This window comes from Clarias gariepinus, chromosome 3 (genome assembly GCF_024256425.1).
Source record: "Clarias gariepinus isolate MV-2021 ecotype Netherlands chromosome 3, CGAR_prim_01v2, whole genome shotgun sequence".
Lineage (NCBI taxonomy): Eukaryota > Metazoa > Chordata > Actinopteri > Siluriformes > Clariidae > Clarias > Clarias gariepinus.
Genome location: NC_071102.1, coordinates 45870642 through 45884826, shown reverse-complemented (window position 1 = coordinate 45884826; position 14185 = coordinate 45870642). Strand labels below are relative to the sequence as shown.

The 14185-nt window shown below is 40.4% G+C and overlaps 1 protein-coding gene across 1 annotated transcript; it reads left to right on the top strand.

Annotated features, from left to right (window-relative positions):
- Positions 1-276: 276 nt before the first annotated feature.
- On the top strand, positions 277-12257 carry krt222 (keratin 222). Its single transcript, XM_053491591.1, has 9 exons — positions 277-465; positions 3274-3356; positions 4073-4226; positions 6068-6262; positions 7262-7366; positions 7466-7686; positions 8125-8288; positions 8431-8533; positions 9265-12257. Exons 1-9 carry the CDS (start codon positions 277-279, stop codon positions 9476-9478), a joined length of 1428 nt encoding a protein of 475 aa, XP_053347566.1. The 3' UTR covers positions 9479-12257.
- The last annotated feature ends 1928 nt before the right edge of the window (positions 12258-14185 follow it).

Genomic DNA, 14185 nt, shown 5'->3' with positions numbered 1-14185 from the left:
TAGCATTACTGCAACTCGTGATGTTCGTCTGTTCATTTAACACGAAGCCTAGACGATCACAGTAAGTTTGCGCGCCCCCACCCCAGCCCTCCTCCTCCTCCTCCTCCTCTGTTATCATCATCATCATCATCATCATCATGCACCTGCCGTTGTTCCCTGAGTCTCTAACGGGTTAACTCCAGAGGGTTCTCGATAAACATTTGCTCAGCAAACAGGAGCTGGGCGTGACCCTCAAGCCTCCCTGGTCAGCTGTTTGGGTTCTCCAGCAGGCGCGTGATGGAGGTATGCGAGGGCCGGCAGGAGGTCCTGAGGAACCTAAACAGGAGACTCTGTGGCTTCCTGGAGCACGTGGCTCAGCTTCAGGGGGTCAACGTAAACCTTCAGAAGGAGGTCGGGGCCTGGAGGATGCAGCTGGAGAGAGACTGGAGCGTGCAGGAGAGGATGGTGGAGGAGCTACAGGCTCAGGTGGGAGCGCTGATGCTAATTCGATAGCACCCACAGAACACTTAGCATACTAGACTTAGTGTACATGTGGGCCCGTGTGGGGAATAAAAAGCACTTTGTAATGAACTTCACAGACGGGATATACAGGAGGTAATTAATGTAGAGTGAGGCATGTAGGAATTTCATTTTGGCCTTGAGTGGCATGAAGTGTGTTTAAGCGTATTAGCGGCTACGCATCGTGTTTACTGTGATTACATCGGACCGCCAGAAAGTTCAACTTTGCTTTAAAGTTCAAGTCCAAATTTCGGCTCAAAAATATTTAAGACACGCCCCTTTTTAGACAAACTCCATTTGTGGCTTGAATACTCTTTCTCTCACACATACACACACACACACACACACACTGACACTAACACATGTCCTTGTTCTGCTAGTAAATCATTAAATGAGAACTAACAGAAGTACAACTCGTTTAACTTATGTAACTTATGTTCTCAAGACAAGACCAGACACACACAAACACACACACACACACACACACACCTGGGTGTGATTCCAAATCTTTTTTACTTTATGGCAACTGCTGATAGTTCCTGTTTGTGCCCGCAGCCAAATCCAAACATCTGTTATTTTTCTTTTCCATCTTTAATATCACGCACGATTAATCAGAAGTGAAACAGAAACCGCTCGACTCTGCAACTGTCAGAGCCGATAGACGTGACCGTACATGTGCTAACTAGCGTTATTTAAGGTCATTAAGGTCATCAAGATTAGCTAAGGAGATGCTTCCTACTTACAGTATGTTTAACACTAGCTAAAATGTGAAAAAAGGTTTTTTATTTACCTAACAAAAAAATATTTCCATACACTCAGTAGATATGCTAAGCTACAACCCTTTTTCCCTAAAAGCCACATCAGGAGACAGCCACACTGTACACAGAAAAGGCTTGAGGTTATTTTTTCACTGGAATTGCAGTTCACTTCACAGGCAGCAGGGGGCTCTAAAGATCAACGAGATAGCTTAGATCAGCTAAACGATAGAAAGTCACTCTAGCGTTAGACCCCCACTCTGAGCTAACACTAGCAACAATTAGCTTGTATTCAGTTTTTATTTTGTTCTCATTAAAAAGAAAAACAGTAGTAGCTAAAATATATAAATAGTATTAAATATATATACAGTAATTTATAGTATATGATTACTAGGGTAACATCAGTATTTAGAGTAGCTAGTAGCTAAAATGTCAAAGTTTGATCTGGTTGTTTGATTTACATTGTACTTAATAGTGTTTTTACTGTATTTTGTACAGCATCACACGCTATCGGTTCAAGTTCAAGTAGGCTTTATTGTGACTTTTAACCATATACAGTTAGTACACAGTGAAACGAAACGTTCCTCCAGGACCAAGGTGCTACATGCAACATAAACTTACAACATAAATTAGCAGAAAAACTAAACTAGCTAACTAAGAGGCCTAGTTAGCACTGATGATCTCGACTACTTCCACTCTCACTCACTCATCATCTATATCACGTATACAGGGTCGCGGCGTCCCGAAGTCAATCCCAGGAGACTAAGGGCGTGAGGTGGAGGCATCCACACACATCCATGCTCATTCATTTTACCGGTCAATATGGGGTTAGCCTAAGCTTTGGACCGTGGGAGGAAACCGGAGTACCCGGATGAAAATTCACAGCCCCAAACCCTGAGGTGCAAGGCAACAGTGCTAACCACTACGCCACTTCATCTACGTCCATCAACTTCCATCCAAGCTTTATTTTTCCTTGCAAAATGAAATTAAACAAAATGGATTAAAGCCACGCTTATACGCCTTTATTGTATTTCTGCATCCAACAGTAAATGCTTGCGCGAAACTAAAGAAAAGTCTGAATAAATTAGATCAAGCTAATTGTTTTACGTCATAGCAAATTAGCTTAAATATTTTTATGACATAAAAGCTATAAAAGGTCTAAGCATCTAAGCATAAACTTTTGTTGCTTTCTCTTTTGTGTATGTGTGTGTGTGTGTGTGTGTGCGCACTGGGTTGTTTGTTTCCTAGCAAATTATTGCTTGCTAATTTAATTCTCTAGTTATCCATATTTCTAGCTAGGTTTTTTTTTTGCTCTTAGGCATGGCAGTACAAATGTTTTACAAAGGTTTTACATTTCAGTTGTTCTTTTTACTCCATAAATTGTGAAAATTTGTTACTGTTTAGTTAGTTGTACTTTTGTAAAGTTATTAAGTTTCGATAGCACGATCAGACGACTAGCAAAATGTTAGGATGGTAAAAAAGCTTGTCAAGGTTGTTGAGCTTGTTTAGCTCTTCAACACTAGTTAAAACAAAACAAAACACTCCCTGCTATGCGAGTGAAAGTTAACAAGGGTGTGTTAAAGATCACTTCCCGAAGCTAATAAAAGTAAAAGTGTGTATGGGAGGAATGTGCTGCTGTCTGACGCCGCTAATCGTTTTACTGATTTTAATTTTAACGTAGCTTATTGTAGCACACTGTAGTGTAGACACAGACTCGCTTGTGTGTTTGTTTTTTGTGGGGGAGGAGCTACAAGTGACTCGTCCAATCAAATCAGGGAACGAGAGCGCCGCTGGCGATCCTCAGATACGGGCTGTTTGATAAACTAAACGGTAATACAGTATGACGTCTTTGTGTTTATATCAAGCGCTTAAATAGAACGAGGTGTCAAGTGTGATGGTTCTGTGTTGCTCTACTGTGTGTGTGTGTGTGTGTGTGTGGGTGTGTGTGAGGGTGTGCGTGCACATGTGTGTGTGGGTGTGTGTGGGTGTGGGTGATTATGTCTCTTCTTATCTTTTGTAGATTTGCTGCATGATAATGGGAAATGCTGAGCTGGCGTTGTGTTTAGATCGAGTTAAGTCCAAAGTTCATCACCTACATAACAGGTGGGTACAGTATGTCTCTTTTCTGTTCTGGCACCTAGGTGGTGGAATGAACGTCCTCTAGATGTCCGTACAGCTGAGACTTTAAACGACGACCCAAGACGCATCTGTTTCTCCGGTACTTGGACTAAGCCCCCCCGCCCCCCCCAAAAAAAAATCACAACCCCCTCCCAGTTATGTTGGACTAATGGCACTTAGTTAGTAACCCAGTGTAAGTATGAATCCAATGATGTAAACTTTAAAGCACTTTTTGTAAGTCGCTCTGGATAAGAGCATCTGCCAAACGCCTAAATGTAAATGTATGTCTACAGTCTCTCTTACACACACACACACACACACACACAGAGAGAGAGAGAGAGAGAGAGCAATCATCAGAAAATAACTAGCCATGTGCGCCATCTGGTGGCTGATTTTATTAACACACTGTATAGTGATTCGAAAATGTATTCTGTTACATTTCTATATATTCGGTTTACACACTATATTGCCAGAAGTATTGGCCCCTTATGCCTTCATGTGCATATGAACTTGAGTAACACCCAATTCTTAACCCATAGGGTTTAATATGATGTTGGCCCCGCCCCCTTTTCAGCTATAACAGCTTTAACACTCCTGGCCAGGCGTTCCACAAGGCATAGGAGTGTGATTTTAAAATTTTTACATATATAAGTATAAATGTGTGTGTGTGTGTGTGTGTGTGTGTGTGTGTGTGTGTGGAGATGTGAGTTGGAGCAGAAGCTGCGTCTCCGACTCGAGCAGCTGATTCCAGAACTGAGACAGAAGGGGATGAACCTGGACCAGACCAACACACTGCTGCAGGAACAGTTACACACGTCCACACTAGAACTACACACCCTGCAGAGCGAGTGTGAGGTGTGTGTGTGTGTGTGTGTGTGTGAGAGAGAGAGAGAAATATGTATGCTCATGATGTAAGGAATCGACCTGTGTGCTTATTGAATAACAAACACACACACACACACACACACACACACAGCAGTCTGAGAATCTACTTTATCTCCATCACTCTTTACTTCTCTCTCTCTCTCTCCGCTGCACCCTTTTATCTCCCCAGCTCGTCTCTTCTTCTGCTGTCTTTATCTCTCTCTCTCTCATCCTCTCCTCCCACTTGTCTGTCTCTGTCTATTTCAAAAAGTGAAACCGTTAAAAAAAGTACAGTTTAAAAAACTAAAGGTGTGTCAGTGTTTCTCATCTTCCCCTTAACAATCGCTCATAGATTCTCTTTAGGGTTGAGGTCAGGTGAGTTGGCGGGCCGATGAAGGACAGAAATATCACGGTCAGGTAACCAGTTAGTGGTAGTTTTTCAGCTGTGGGCAGGTGCTACGTCCTGCTGGAAAAGGAAATCTGCATCTTCATGAAACTTGTCTGCAGACAGAAGCTTGAAGTGCTCTAAAATCCCCCTGGTAGATGCTGCATTGACTTTGGACAAAACACAGTGGACCAACAGGACAATAGGACATGACACCCCACATCATCACTGACTATGGAAACTTCACACTGGACTTCAAGCAGCTTGGACTCTGTGCCTCTCCTCTCTTCCTCCAGACTAGATAGACAACATCTACTTTCATCTGAAAAGAGGACTTTGAACAACTGTCCATTTCTGTTCCTTCTTAGTCCAGGTAAGACACTTCTGATGTTGTCTCTGGTTCAGAAGTGTCTTGATACTAGGAATGTAATAGACCATTTCCTGAAGACGCCTGTGTGTGGTGGCTCTTGATGCACTGACTCCATCCTCACGCCACTCCTCGTGAAGCTCTCACAAGCTCTCAAATCGACTTTTTTCTTCTTCTGAAAACGTAAAACTTTCACTACCACATTTCCCCTTCCAGTCAACTTTCCATGAATGGCTCTGATACAGAACCTTCCATCTGCTCTCCTTTTTCCTTCCATCTTCATTTTCTTATCCACCTTCCCACTCTCTCTCCAGCCATCTTATCCAAGCTCTTTCTTTTACACTAATTTCTATCAGCAATCCTCTTCCTTCTTTTCTTCTATGTTTCCTTCCTTGTCCTCATCCTTCTCTCTCTCTCTGTCACCTTTTTATTTCTCCCTTCCTCTTATTTCATTTTATTTCCTCCTTCTCTTGTCCATCTTCTTCACCTTCTGTCTTGCTAGTTTTATCTTTCTATCTTTCTCTATTTCCTTCTTTCTCTCTGCCCCTCTCTATTCTCATCTCTCTTTCCTTCGTGTCCCATCTCCTCTCCCATCTTAATACTCGGTTTCCTTCCATCTGCCTTCTTTTCTCTCATTTTATTTCTCTTTTCTAACTTCGTATTGAAATCTGAATTTCATGCTTTTCTTTACTATCTCTCTCTCTCTCTCTCTCTCTCTCTTTTATTATTGTAATAACAGAGTTAATGGAGCAGAAACAGTTTGGACTCGACTTGAGTTTAGTTGAATCCCTGTGCATTGGATCTGCAGTGTGTGTGTGTGTGTGTGTGTGTGTGTGTAAGAGCAGTGTGACTTCATCAACATCCAGACTCAAGCCCACAGTAGTGTGTATGTTTACATCCTCCTCAGCGTGTGTATCTATACACTGGGAAAAAACACACACAGGAGTTTCCCTTTAATGGTAACAGACCCTGTGAGTCTCACTTCCTGTAAGTCTCCATCACTCTCTCTCTCTCTCTCTCCACCTCTCTCTCCCCCTCCCTCTCCCCCCCTCCCCCCTCCCCTCCCCCCCTCCTCATCAGAAGGAGTTGTTTGTGCAGCAGCAGCAGGCAGCAGTAGGGGAGGATGGCAGAGGAATGGAGCTCCGGCGTTTCGGCCCAGCACACGGTGACCTCGGCTCAGCTGCACTCACAAACCGAGCCCCAGGACTCAGGCCCACAGCGCCCACTCGGCCCAGGACGGACACGCCCAGTGCGAACGGAGACCAACCTCCACAGGTACGCATCATGCTCTCTCTCTCTCTCTCTCTCTCTCTCTCTATATATATATATATATTATTGCTTGTATATCACTCTGTCTATCTATCTATATAGAAATATATGTAACACTAACGTGCCAATTGTCCTCAGCACTGCAGTTATTTTTGTGTGTGTGTGTGTGTGTGTGTGTGTGTGTGGAGAACATTGTTTAATTTAAGAACAAGCTTTAATTTAAAATTATGCCCCGGTCATCAGTGTTTTCCAATGCTGTTTTTTTTGTGATGTCATCTCACTCCGGACCTCACACACACACACACACACACACACACACACGCACACGCACACACACACGCACACGCACATACAGCATCTGTCAGGTTGATTTATATACTGATACAAGAAACTGGCGCGTGGCCATGTGCAGTGTCCGCCCTTGCCAGTCTGAGACACACCTTCGTCCTTTAGCTGCACCTCGGTCATCAGTTAAGTCTGTACGCTCACCGGTTGTCTTGGCGACGGTCCCTGGCTGGCTATTTCCTGTCTGGATTTGAATGATTAGACACTTATATACCTGAAGTGGAACATCATGCTGACGTTTCAATCCTGAAAAGTCTGAATCACTGGTCCAGTCTACGCTGAGTATCACGTGACATCCTGTTACACAGAACACACACACGCAGGATGAAGGAATGAAGCTGTGTGTTTATGTGGAGCCGCCACATAACAAAAAATAACCGCTTTGCTATAAATCACAGAAGAAACCGCGCTCTCCACACCGGCGTCTACAATCCCCAACGCCTCACTCCGTAGCACGAACCATCTGCACATTATTGCGGTTACAATAAATGCTTCTGTAAACGTGAGGCTGCGTCTGAGATCCTGGGGGTTGATCGCGTCACCTCTTGCCTCGTATCGTTCACATGACATGATACGATAAAGTGCATTAAAACAAACTTGTTATACGAAACTCTTCAATACTGTCTGATTCTGTGTGTGTGTGTGTGTGTGTGTGTGCAGGTGAGTTGCGGGGACAAGGGCTTGCGGCAGGCGAGGGCGGAGCTCAACGAAGTCCGAAAGCAGTGGCACAGCTTACAGGTGGAGGTGGAGTCTCTGCATGCCGTGGTGAGAGCACACACACACACACACACACACACACACACATTGTAATAAGCTCTTAATTGGCCCATATATACATTATATGTGTGTGTGTGTATGGTGAAGGAGCGCAGTCTGCAGAGCTCTCTGAAACACACCCAGCGTCAGTACTCGCTGCAGCTGCAGGATCTGTCGCGCTCGGTGTGTGAGCTGGAGGCCGAGCTGGACGGCGTGCGTGAAGGTCTCGCCGCGCAGAAACAGCACCACAGCCAGCTGCTCAACACCAAGATGAGACTGGAGAGAGAGATCGCCACCTACAGGAGACTGCTGGAGCACGAGGAGGGCAGGTGAGGTGCCAGGGTGCAATAACTGAAGGAAACTCTCACCTTCAAAGGTCTTTTCTGAAAGAGGGATTAGCCGAGTGTGTGTGTGTGTGTGTGTGTGTGTGTGTGTGGGAGGAGCAATCAATCACTCTCATGTCAACCACAATGACAGCAGCCAATCACAGGCGTCTGTTGGTCATGTATATGGAGGTTGGTTATTAAAGAGCACATTTCTAGGTAAAAGATGCACAATGGCGGATGCTTGATCATGCTAACTCCGCGACAGTATAGTTTTTCTAACAGACGCTAGCTATACTGTACACTATGAGAAATTGAAAGTCATGTTAATTGTAGTGAGAGATGGCTACGTGATGAACGTAGTGAGAGATGGGTTGGAAAGAAATTCTGTTTTTCTTGCTAGTTTTGTAAAAATTTATGCTAGCGTTTGTTCTCTCTCGGCAGATTTTTGAGTGTGGACGGTCAGCCGCGGAAACTGAGGCCCTGGAAACCTTTGAGTCAGCAGAACGGAGTGTGTAATGGCTTTGAGAAAGAAAGCGCCATTGCTGAGAAGCCAACCAATCGGGGCCCGGCTTTCCACCGGCAGGGCAGCCTCGTCATCGTTACAGGTACACACACACACATAGCCCCAGATTATTTATATGTTATAATATATATTATTTATGTATTATCTAGTTACAGCTAAATGGTGCGTGTGTGTGTGTGTGTGTGTGTATGTGTGTGTGTGTGTGTGTGTGTGTGTGTGTCCAGAGCCCATAGAGAGCAGAGGTGGAGAAATTAGCACAGTGAAGACTCAGGAGATCGTGGAGGGGAACGTAGTGAGAGAGAGCGCAGAGGGACATGGACGAGTCGAGTGAGCAAACACACACACACACACACACACACACACATTCCAGAACAATACAACAACAATTACCACCTGAACAATAAAAAGCACATTAAACGTACCATTAAGATTCTAATGCAGTAGAATTTTCCAGAACGCTAAAGAGATGGCAATCTTCGACTTCATATCAGAGCAGAATTCATTTCCATACATGATGTAATACTTAGCTGAACATTAGCTAGCTTGTCCACGAACAAGACGTTAAATAAGTTCTGTTGGAGAGGCACCTTAATCCAGGCTAACTTCTTAGCTGATGAGATTAGCACAATGCACTTATTACAATTGCTTTTTTTTTCCAAGCGCACACATATTTTGTAAAATTATGCTAATTAGCTTTTGTTTTAGCTAGGCTCTTTAAGTTCACACGTACTTACACATCATAGCACTGTAGCACGTTAACCTTTCTAAATAATTTATTTGCTGTATGAAAACTAGCTAGATCATTTAAAAGACTGTGTACCAACTAGCTTGTTACATAGCGATAATTGGATTAGCATTGTTAGCATGTTTAGACTGTGTCCTTAAAACATAACATATTAGCACTTACAATAAAATAATAATTATAAGCTAAAAGCATAAAATTAAGCTAGCACACATTAACACAGCTGTACCCATTCCAGCCAGAGTGGAAAACAAAAGAAGTTCAAGCTAATTGGCTACATGTGAGGTAAAAGCCATCTCCCGTCTCTCTCATTTAGAACAGAGAAGATCGATAAGGTGATTAAACAGTGGGAAGGATCGTTTTTCCAAGGAAACCCGAAGCTGAGGAAGAAATCCGTGTCCCTGCGCTTCGACCTGCACATGGCCATGGCCGACGAAGGCTGCGCTCAGAGCAAACAGGACAGTTTACCGGACGTGGAGGTTCGGCTAGTGATGAAACGTTCCCGCAGTATCCCCTCCATAACGCAATGACCTCGTACGGAAAGCCAGCAGGGTCTAAACGTCCGGCATGGCGTTTGCACATGTAACGTTTGTCTTTGATCTTTAATTTTATGTAGGTTTTTTTTGTTGTTGTTGTTTTGTTTCTCTTAAGAGGATGCCAAAACTTTATTACTGGTTGTAGTTTTGTCACCACAAAACATGATGACATTGCAGTGTTTACATTTAACAAGTGTGGAAAAATTAGAGTCCTTTATTAGCAAGGATGTTAAATTTCACATTGCTCGCATGTATTAAGTTAATCTGAATCTTTACCTAATTCTAGTGGACATTTCTAGAAAAATTATTTATTAGCAATTTTTATGTTCATTCATGACATTTAAAACACTCCAGATGCTAAACCGGAATATGTCAATTGATTAGCGGTAGATTCAAAAGACGAGAAAAACTTTTCATTAGCATTTCGATTAGCATTTAAACTTAACTAATATTTAAAATCCTTTAAAAATATGAATCTCGTTTTTTGTTTAGTGTTTGGCCATGAAGCTAAGACTCATACATCAAGGTTAATTTGTTCAGCAACAACACTGTGAGTTAATGCTAAAACAATGCATTAGCAAGAAGAAAAGAAAATGATCCCTTTCCTCTCTCATGGGAAATAAATTGGATTTTCCACTCCAGTGAGCTCAGAGAGAGAGAATTATGGGATTTCATTTCTTGTGGGGAAGTAAAAACCTTCAGTGTGTTAAAATGCTAGTGAAGCAAAACTGCAGCAGATGCAGGAAGATTTAGCGACACAATAGCAGCCTGTCAACTCCAGCGTTGTTTCTCACAGTCCCTTATTCACTTCTTCTTTGTTACTTTCTCCTCATTGGATCACTCCTCTTTTAGCGGCTTCACTGAAGTGACGTGAGTCTCTGAAGGTCTGAGCTATGAGACAGTGAGGCGGAATGCACTACGATAAAGATAAAAACTACTCAGACGATGTGGTTTATATTCGCAAAGTGTAAAAGAGGCTATTTCACTAAAAGAAACATTTTTATTTGTTAACTATAGTACATTGCTTCCTGACAAATAAGGAAACGAGTTAGCAAAGTTACTCATTAGAAAGCTAGCCAAGCACTTTTGATACTTAGCTAGCTAGTATACAAAGCTAACACTGCTAACTCTGAATTGGAAATTCATTTAGAAATTAAAGTCTGAGTTATGTCATAACATATTTAGCACATTTGAGCTGCAACATGAGCTGCTTTTACAAAATCTCACAAATTAGCCACCAGCTAATGTTAGTGATATGAATAAACTTTCCTAATATATGTGTTTTCCCAAAATCTTCTAAAATTATTTGTTATAATTATTGTCATCACATGTCTATAATCTTGTTTAAAAGTCAAGGCATGGAGGTTGGCTTCTTGTGGCAGTTGGCAGTCGAGTTATGACATCGTGCTAAACTTGGGACTTGAAAGCAGGAGTCGAGTGAGTCGCAAGTCTAAAATTCGGAGGTGAATGCAGCATCCATTTCTAAGGAAATTGCTAGTGCTAGGCTTGCTAACCTAGCATGAATCAGCCTAGTTTAAACATACTCCCTTTCCTCTTTTGCTCTTCTTCTTCTTCTTTTTTTAAGTCAAATGCTATTAAAGCAAAAAGAAACTGGTACAAACAGCCTCAAATTTAGCAAAAAAAAATTAATTCAGACACTACTGGCGAAAGAATATTAGGCTGTATTATTATTATTATTATTATTACACAACCTTGTTCACTTCCCATTTACTTATAACAGTAAAATAGTTTAATACATAAGAAGAAAAAAAACACAAAGATTTTAAGAGGTAACTCTGACCTTTTTAACATCACAACCAATGGGAGTTTAGCTACCATGTTATGCTAGCTAGTTCGCACATTATCTTATCAGTGCTAAACTCGGCTTGTACAATGCCGCATTTGACTTTAAAACTCTCTCAGATTAGCAAAAAAAATCTTTTGAATAAAATGAAGAAAGGAAAAAAATGTCCAATACAGAATAAAGATTGTATAACTGTCTGAGGAACTACCTAACCAGCTAGTTAGCATAAGTCACCAGGCTAAAGTGTATTCTATGCAGGCTGTGTTTTGCTATCAACTATCAGTCATACGATCCGACTAGTTTAGCTAGGTTCTGTTAAAAACAGAGCTAATAACAACATCTTGAACATCATCACATCTTGACCTTATATAGATATTCATATAAATTAGAAATTTTTCATGTCATAAAGCTTATTATAAGAATTGCTATTTATTTTTCTAACCAAAGTCTGTGATTTATGCAACATGCCGACGTGCTTTATAAATGCCATGTGTGAATATGGAAGGTCATCGGGATGAAACCCGTGGTCACGTCTACACTGGTGCCATCATACGCTGTAACTGCAGTAAAAACCTGATCCTGTTTCCATAAAATCACTGTGCTACATCACACCTGGTATCATTATTAAAAAAAAAAAAGGGATTGTTTAATGAAAAGAAATCACGTTTATGATTGCAGACATTCACATTAACGTTCAGCTAAAAAAAATTACAAGCTACGATTCTCTCTGCTGATTCCAAATACAATTTAAAACACTTCATACATTTATCTTTAGTTTTTTAAATCTATTAAATGTATTTGAATGTATTTTATTCTGATATGTATGATATATTCTGCATTTGTATCCTCTGCTGTATTGGAGGTGGTAAAATAAAATTAAGCGAGCATTAATATATTAATGATTATAATTTATAAATATTCCCTTAGATTTTTTTTTACCTTATTTCCATAATTACTTTTCTGATTCTGTAAAGCTGCTTTGCGACAATGACCAGTGTTAAAAATGCTATATAAATAAAATTTAATTGAGTTGAGTTGAATTAATAAAGTACAGGTGAACAAAAAAAGAGGTAACGCTAATTCTGCTTGTATAAGTTGAATAAGATAACTGGATTTATAAGTTGTGGTTAAATTGTATACTTTAATCATAGTACAATGACAAATTTAATGCAAAATATAATTACAAGTTGACATTAGAATTAAAGTGTGACAAATTAAAGCTTAGTTACAGATTTCATTCACACATTATAATGTTTTAGATTTTATTAGAATAGCAGAACTTTGAATTAGAATAATTTATCACAACTAATATATTAAAACATATTTTAGCAAGTCATTATAATAATAGATAGATAGATAAATAGATAGATAGATAGATAAATACTGTAGATAAATAAATATATATATATATATATATATATATATATATATATATATAGATAGATAGATAGATACTTCATTGATCCTGAAGAAAATTCCAGATATCCAGCAGCCATGGCGACAGTAACACAAAGACAGGTTGTAGATTGCACGCTGTATATCTTACATATAGTCTGTGAGAACTGACCAGAAGTTACTAGTGCAAAGAAAATCTAAGAACACTGTAAAATATATAAGGAGTATATAGTTAGGATATAAATCAAAAATCAAAAGTAAAAAAAAAGGTTATTTGCAGTTTTGCCTAGTAGTTAGAGATAGATAGATAGATAGATAGATAGATAGATAGATAGATAGATAGATAGATATTACATTTTAAAATTAAATATATCCAGGGTAAGTCTTTGCCTTTAAAAAATAAATATTTTTAGAAATCTTATAATGGTTTTACAGTAGAATTGTTCAGTTTAAGATCTTTTTATCTTCAAGGCTTGTCTCTCAACTTCTTTTTGCAAAATGGTCAGAAATATTAACATATATATATATATATATATATATATATATATATATATATATATATATATATATATATATTATACATTTTACACTTCCACATCTTCACTGCAGTGAATAAAAGACTCTTCTCTGAGTGACGGCCTCTGGTTCACCCAGTTCCTCATGTCTGTGTCTACAGAGATAGATTCCTCCATCAGATTGCTGGACTTTAGAGATGGTCAGGGACAGGTCCCCATTTTCATACCGGCTCGCTGTAATGAAGCCGTAAACTTCTAAACGTAGTCCGTAGCTCATCTGCCCCTGCTGATGCTTCACTACAGATTTCTTATCTTTTTCCCACTGAATGTAGATGTCCATGTCAGTCATCTGCTTGTCTGTGTTAGCGTAGCAGGGGATAGTCATACTCTCTCCGACGCACAGTCTTTTCTGATTTGGGTGTGTGTTAGAGACAAAATAGAGAAGCGCCTGTAAATATTTAAATCACCTTAACAGGAATACGGTGAATGGTCTTTTCTGAGGAGCAAAATGGTTTAAATCTCTTACAAACTTATAAACAACTTCCAGATAAAACTTGCATATTTCCAAGCTGTCGCAGTAGCAGATGTACCAGCCCTTGTCGTTGTACATAACAGGGTTTGAATGAAAAGATGGTCCTCCCTGGACGAGCCTTGTTCGGTTCTTAAACCCATGACCTTTATCACACATGGCCCCTTAACATTCACTCACAAGTATTTCTTGCTGCTTTGCCAACATCCGTTTAACATGACCTAAACATTGTTGGTTGCAGGTGAGCTGGGCAGGATAGTTTACTTTCACTAGGAAATGGGTTTTAGATAACTGATACACTGGAAGAAACACACTGGCAGCGCTGCACATTAAGATTTTATTGCATTTTTACAAACTACTCAGACTCTTGAGCAGCCAGCCTTGGGATCATATATACATACCGTACATTGACAACATATATACTGTATGTGTGTGTGGTGGGGGGGGGGGGGGGGGGG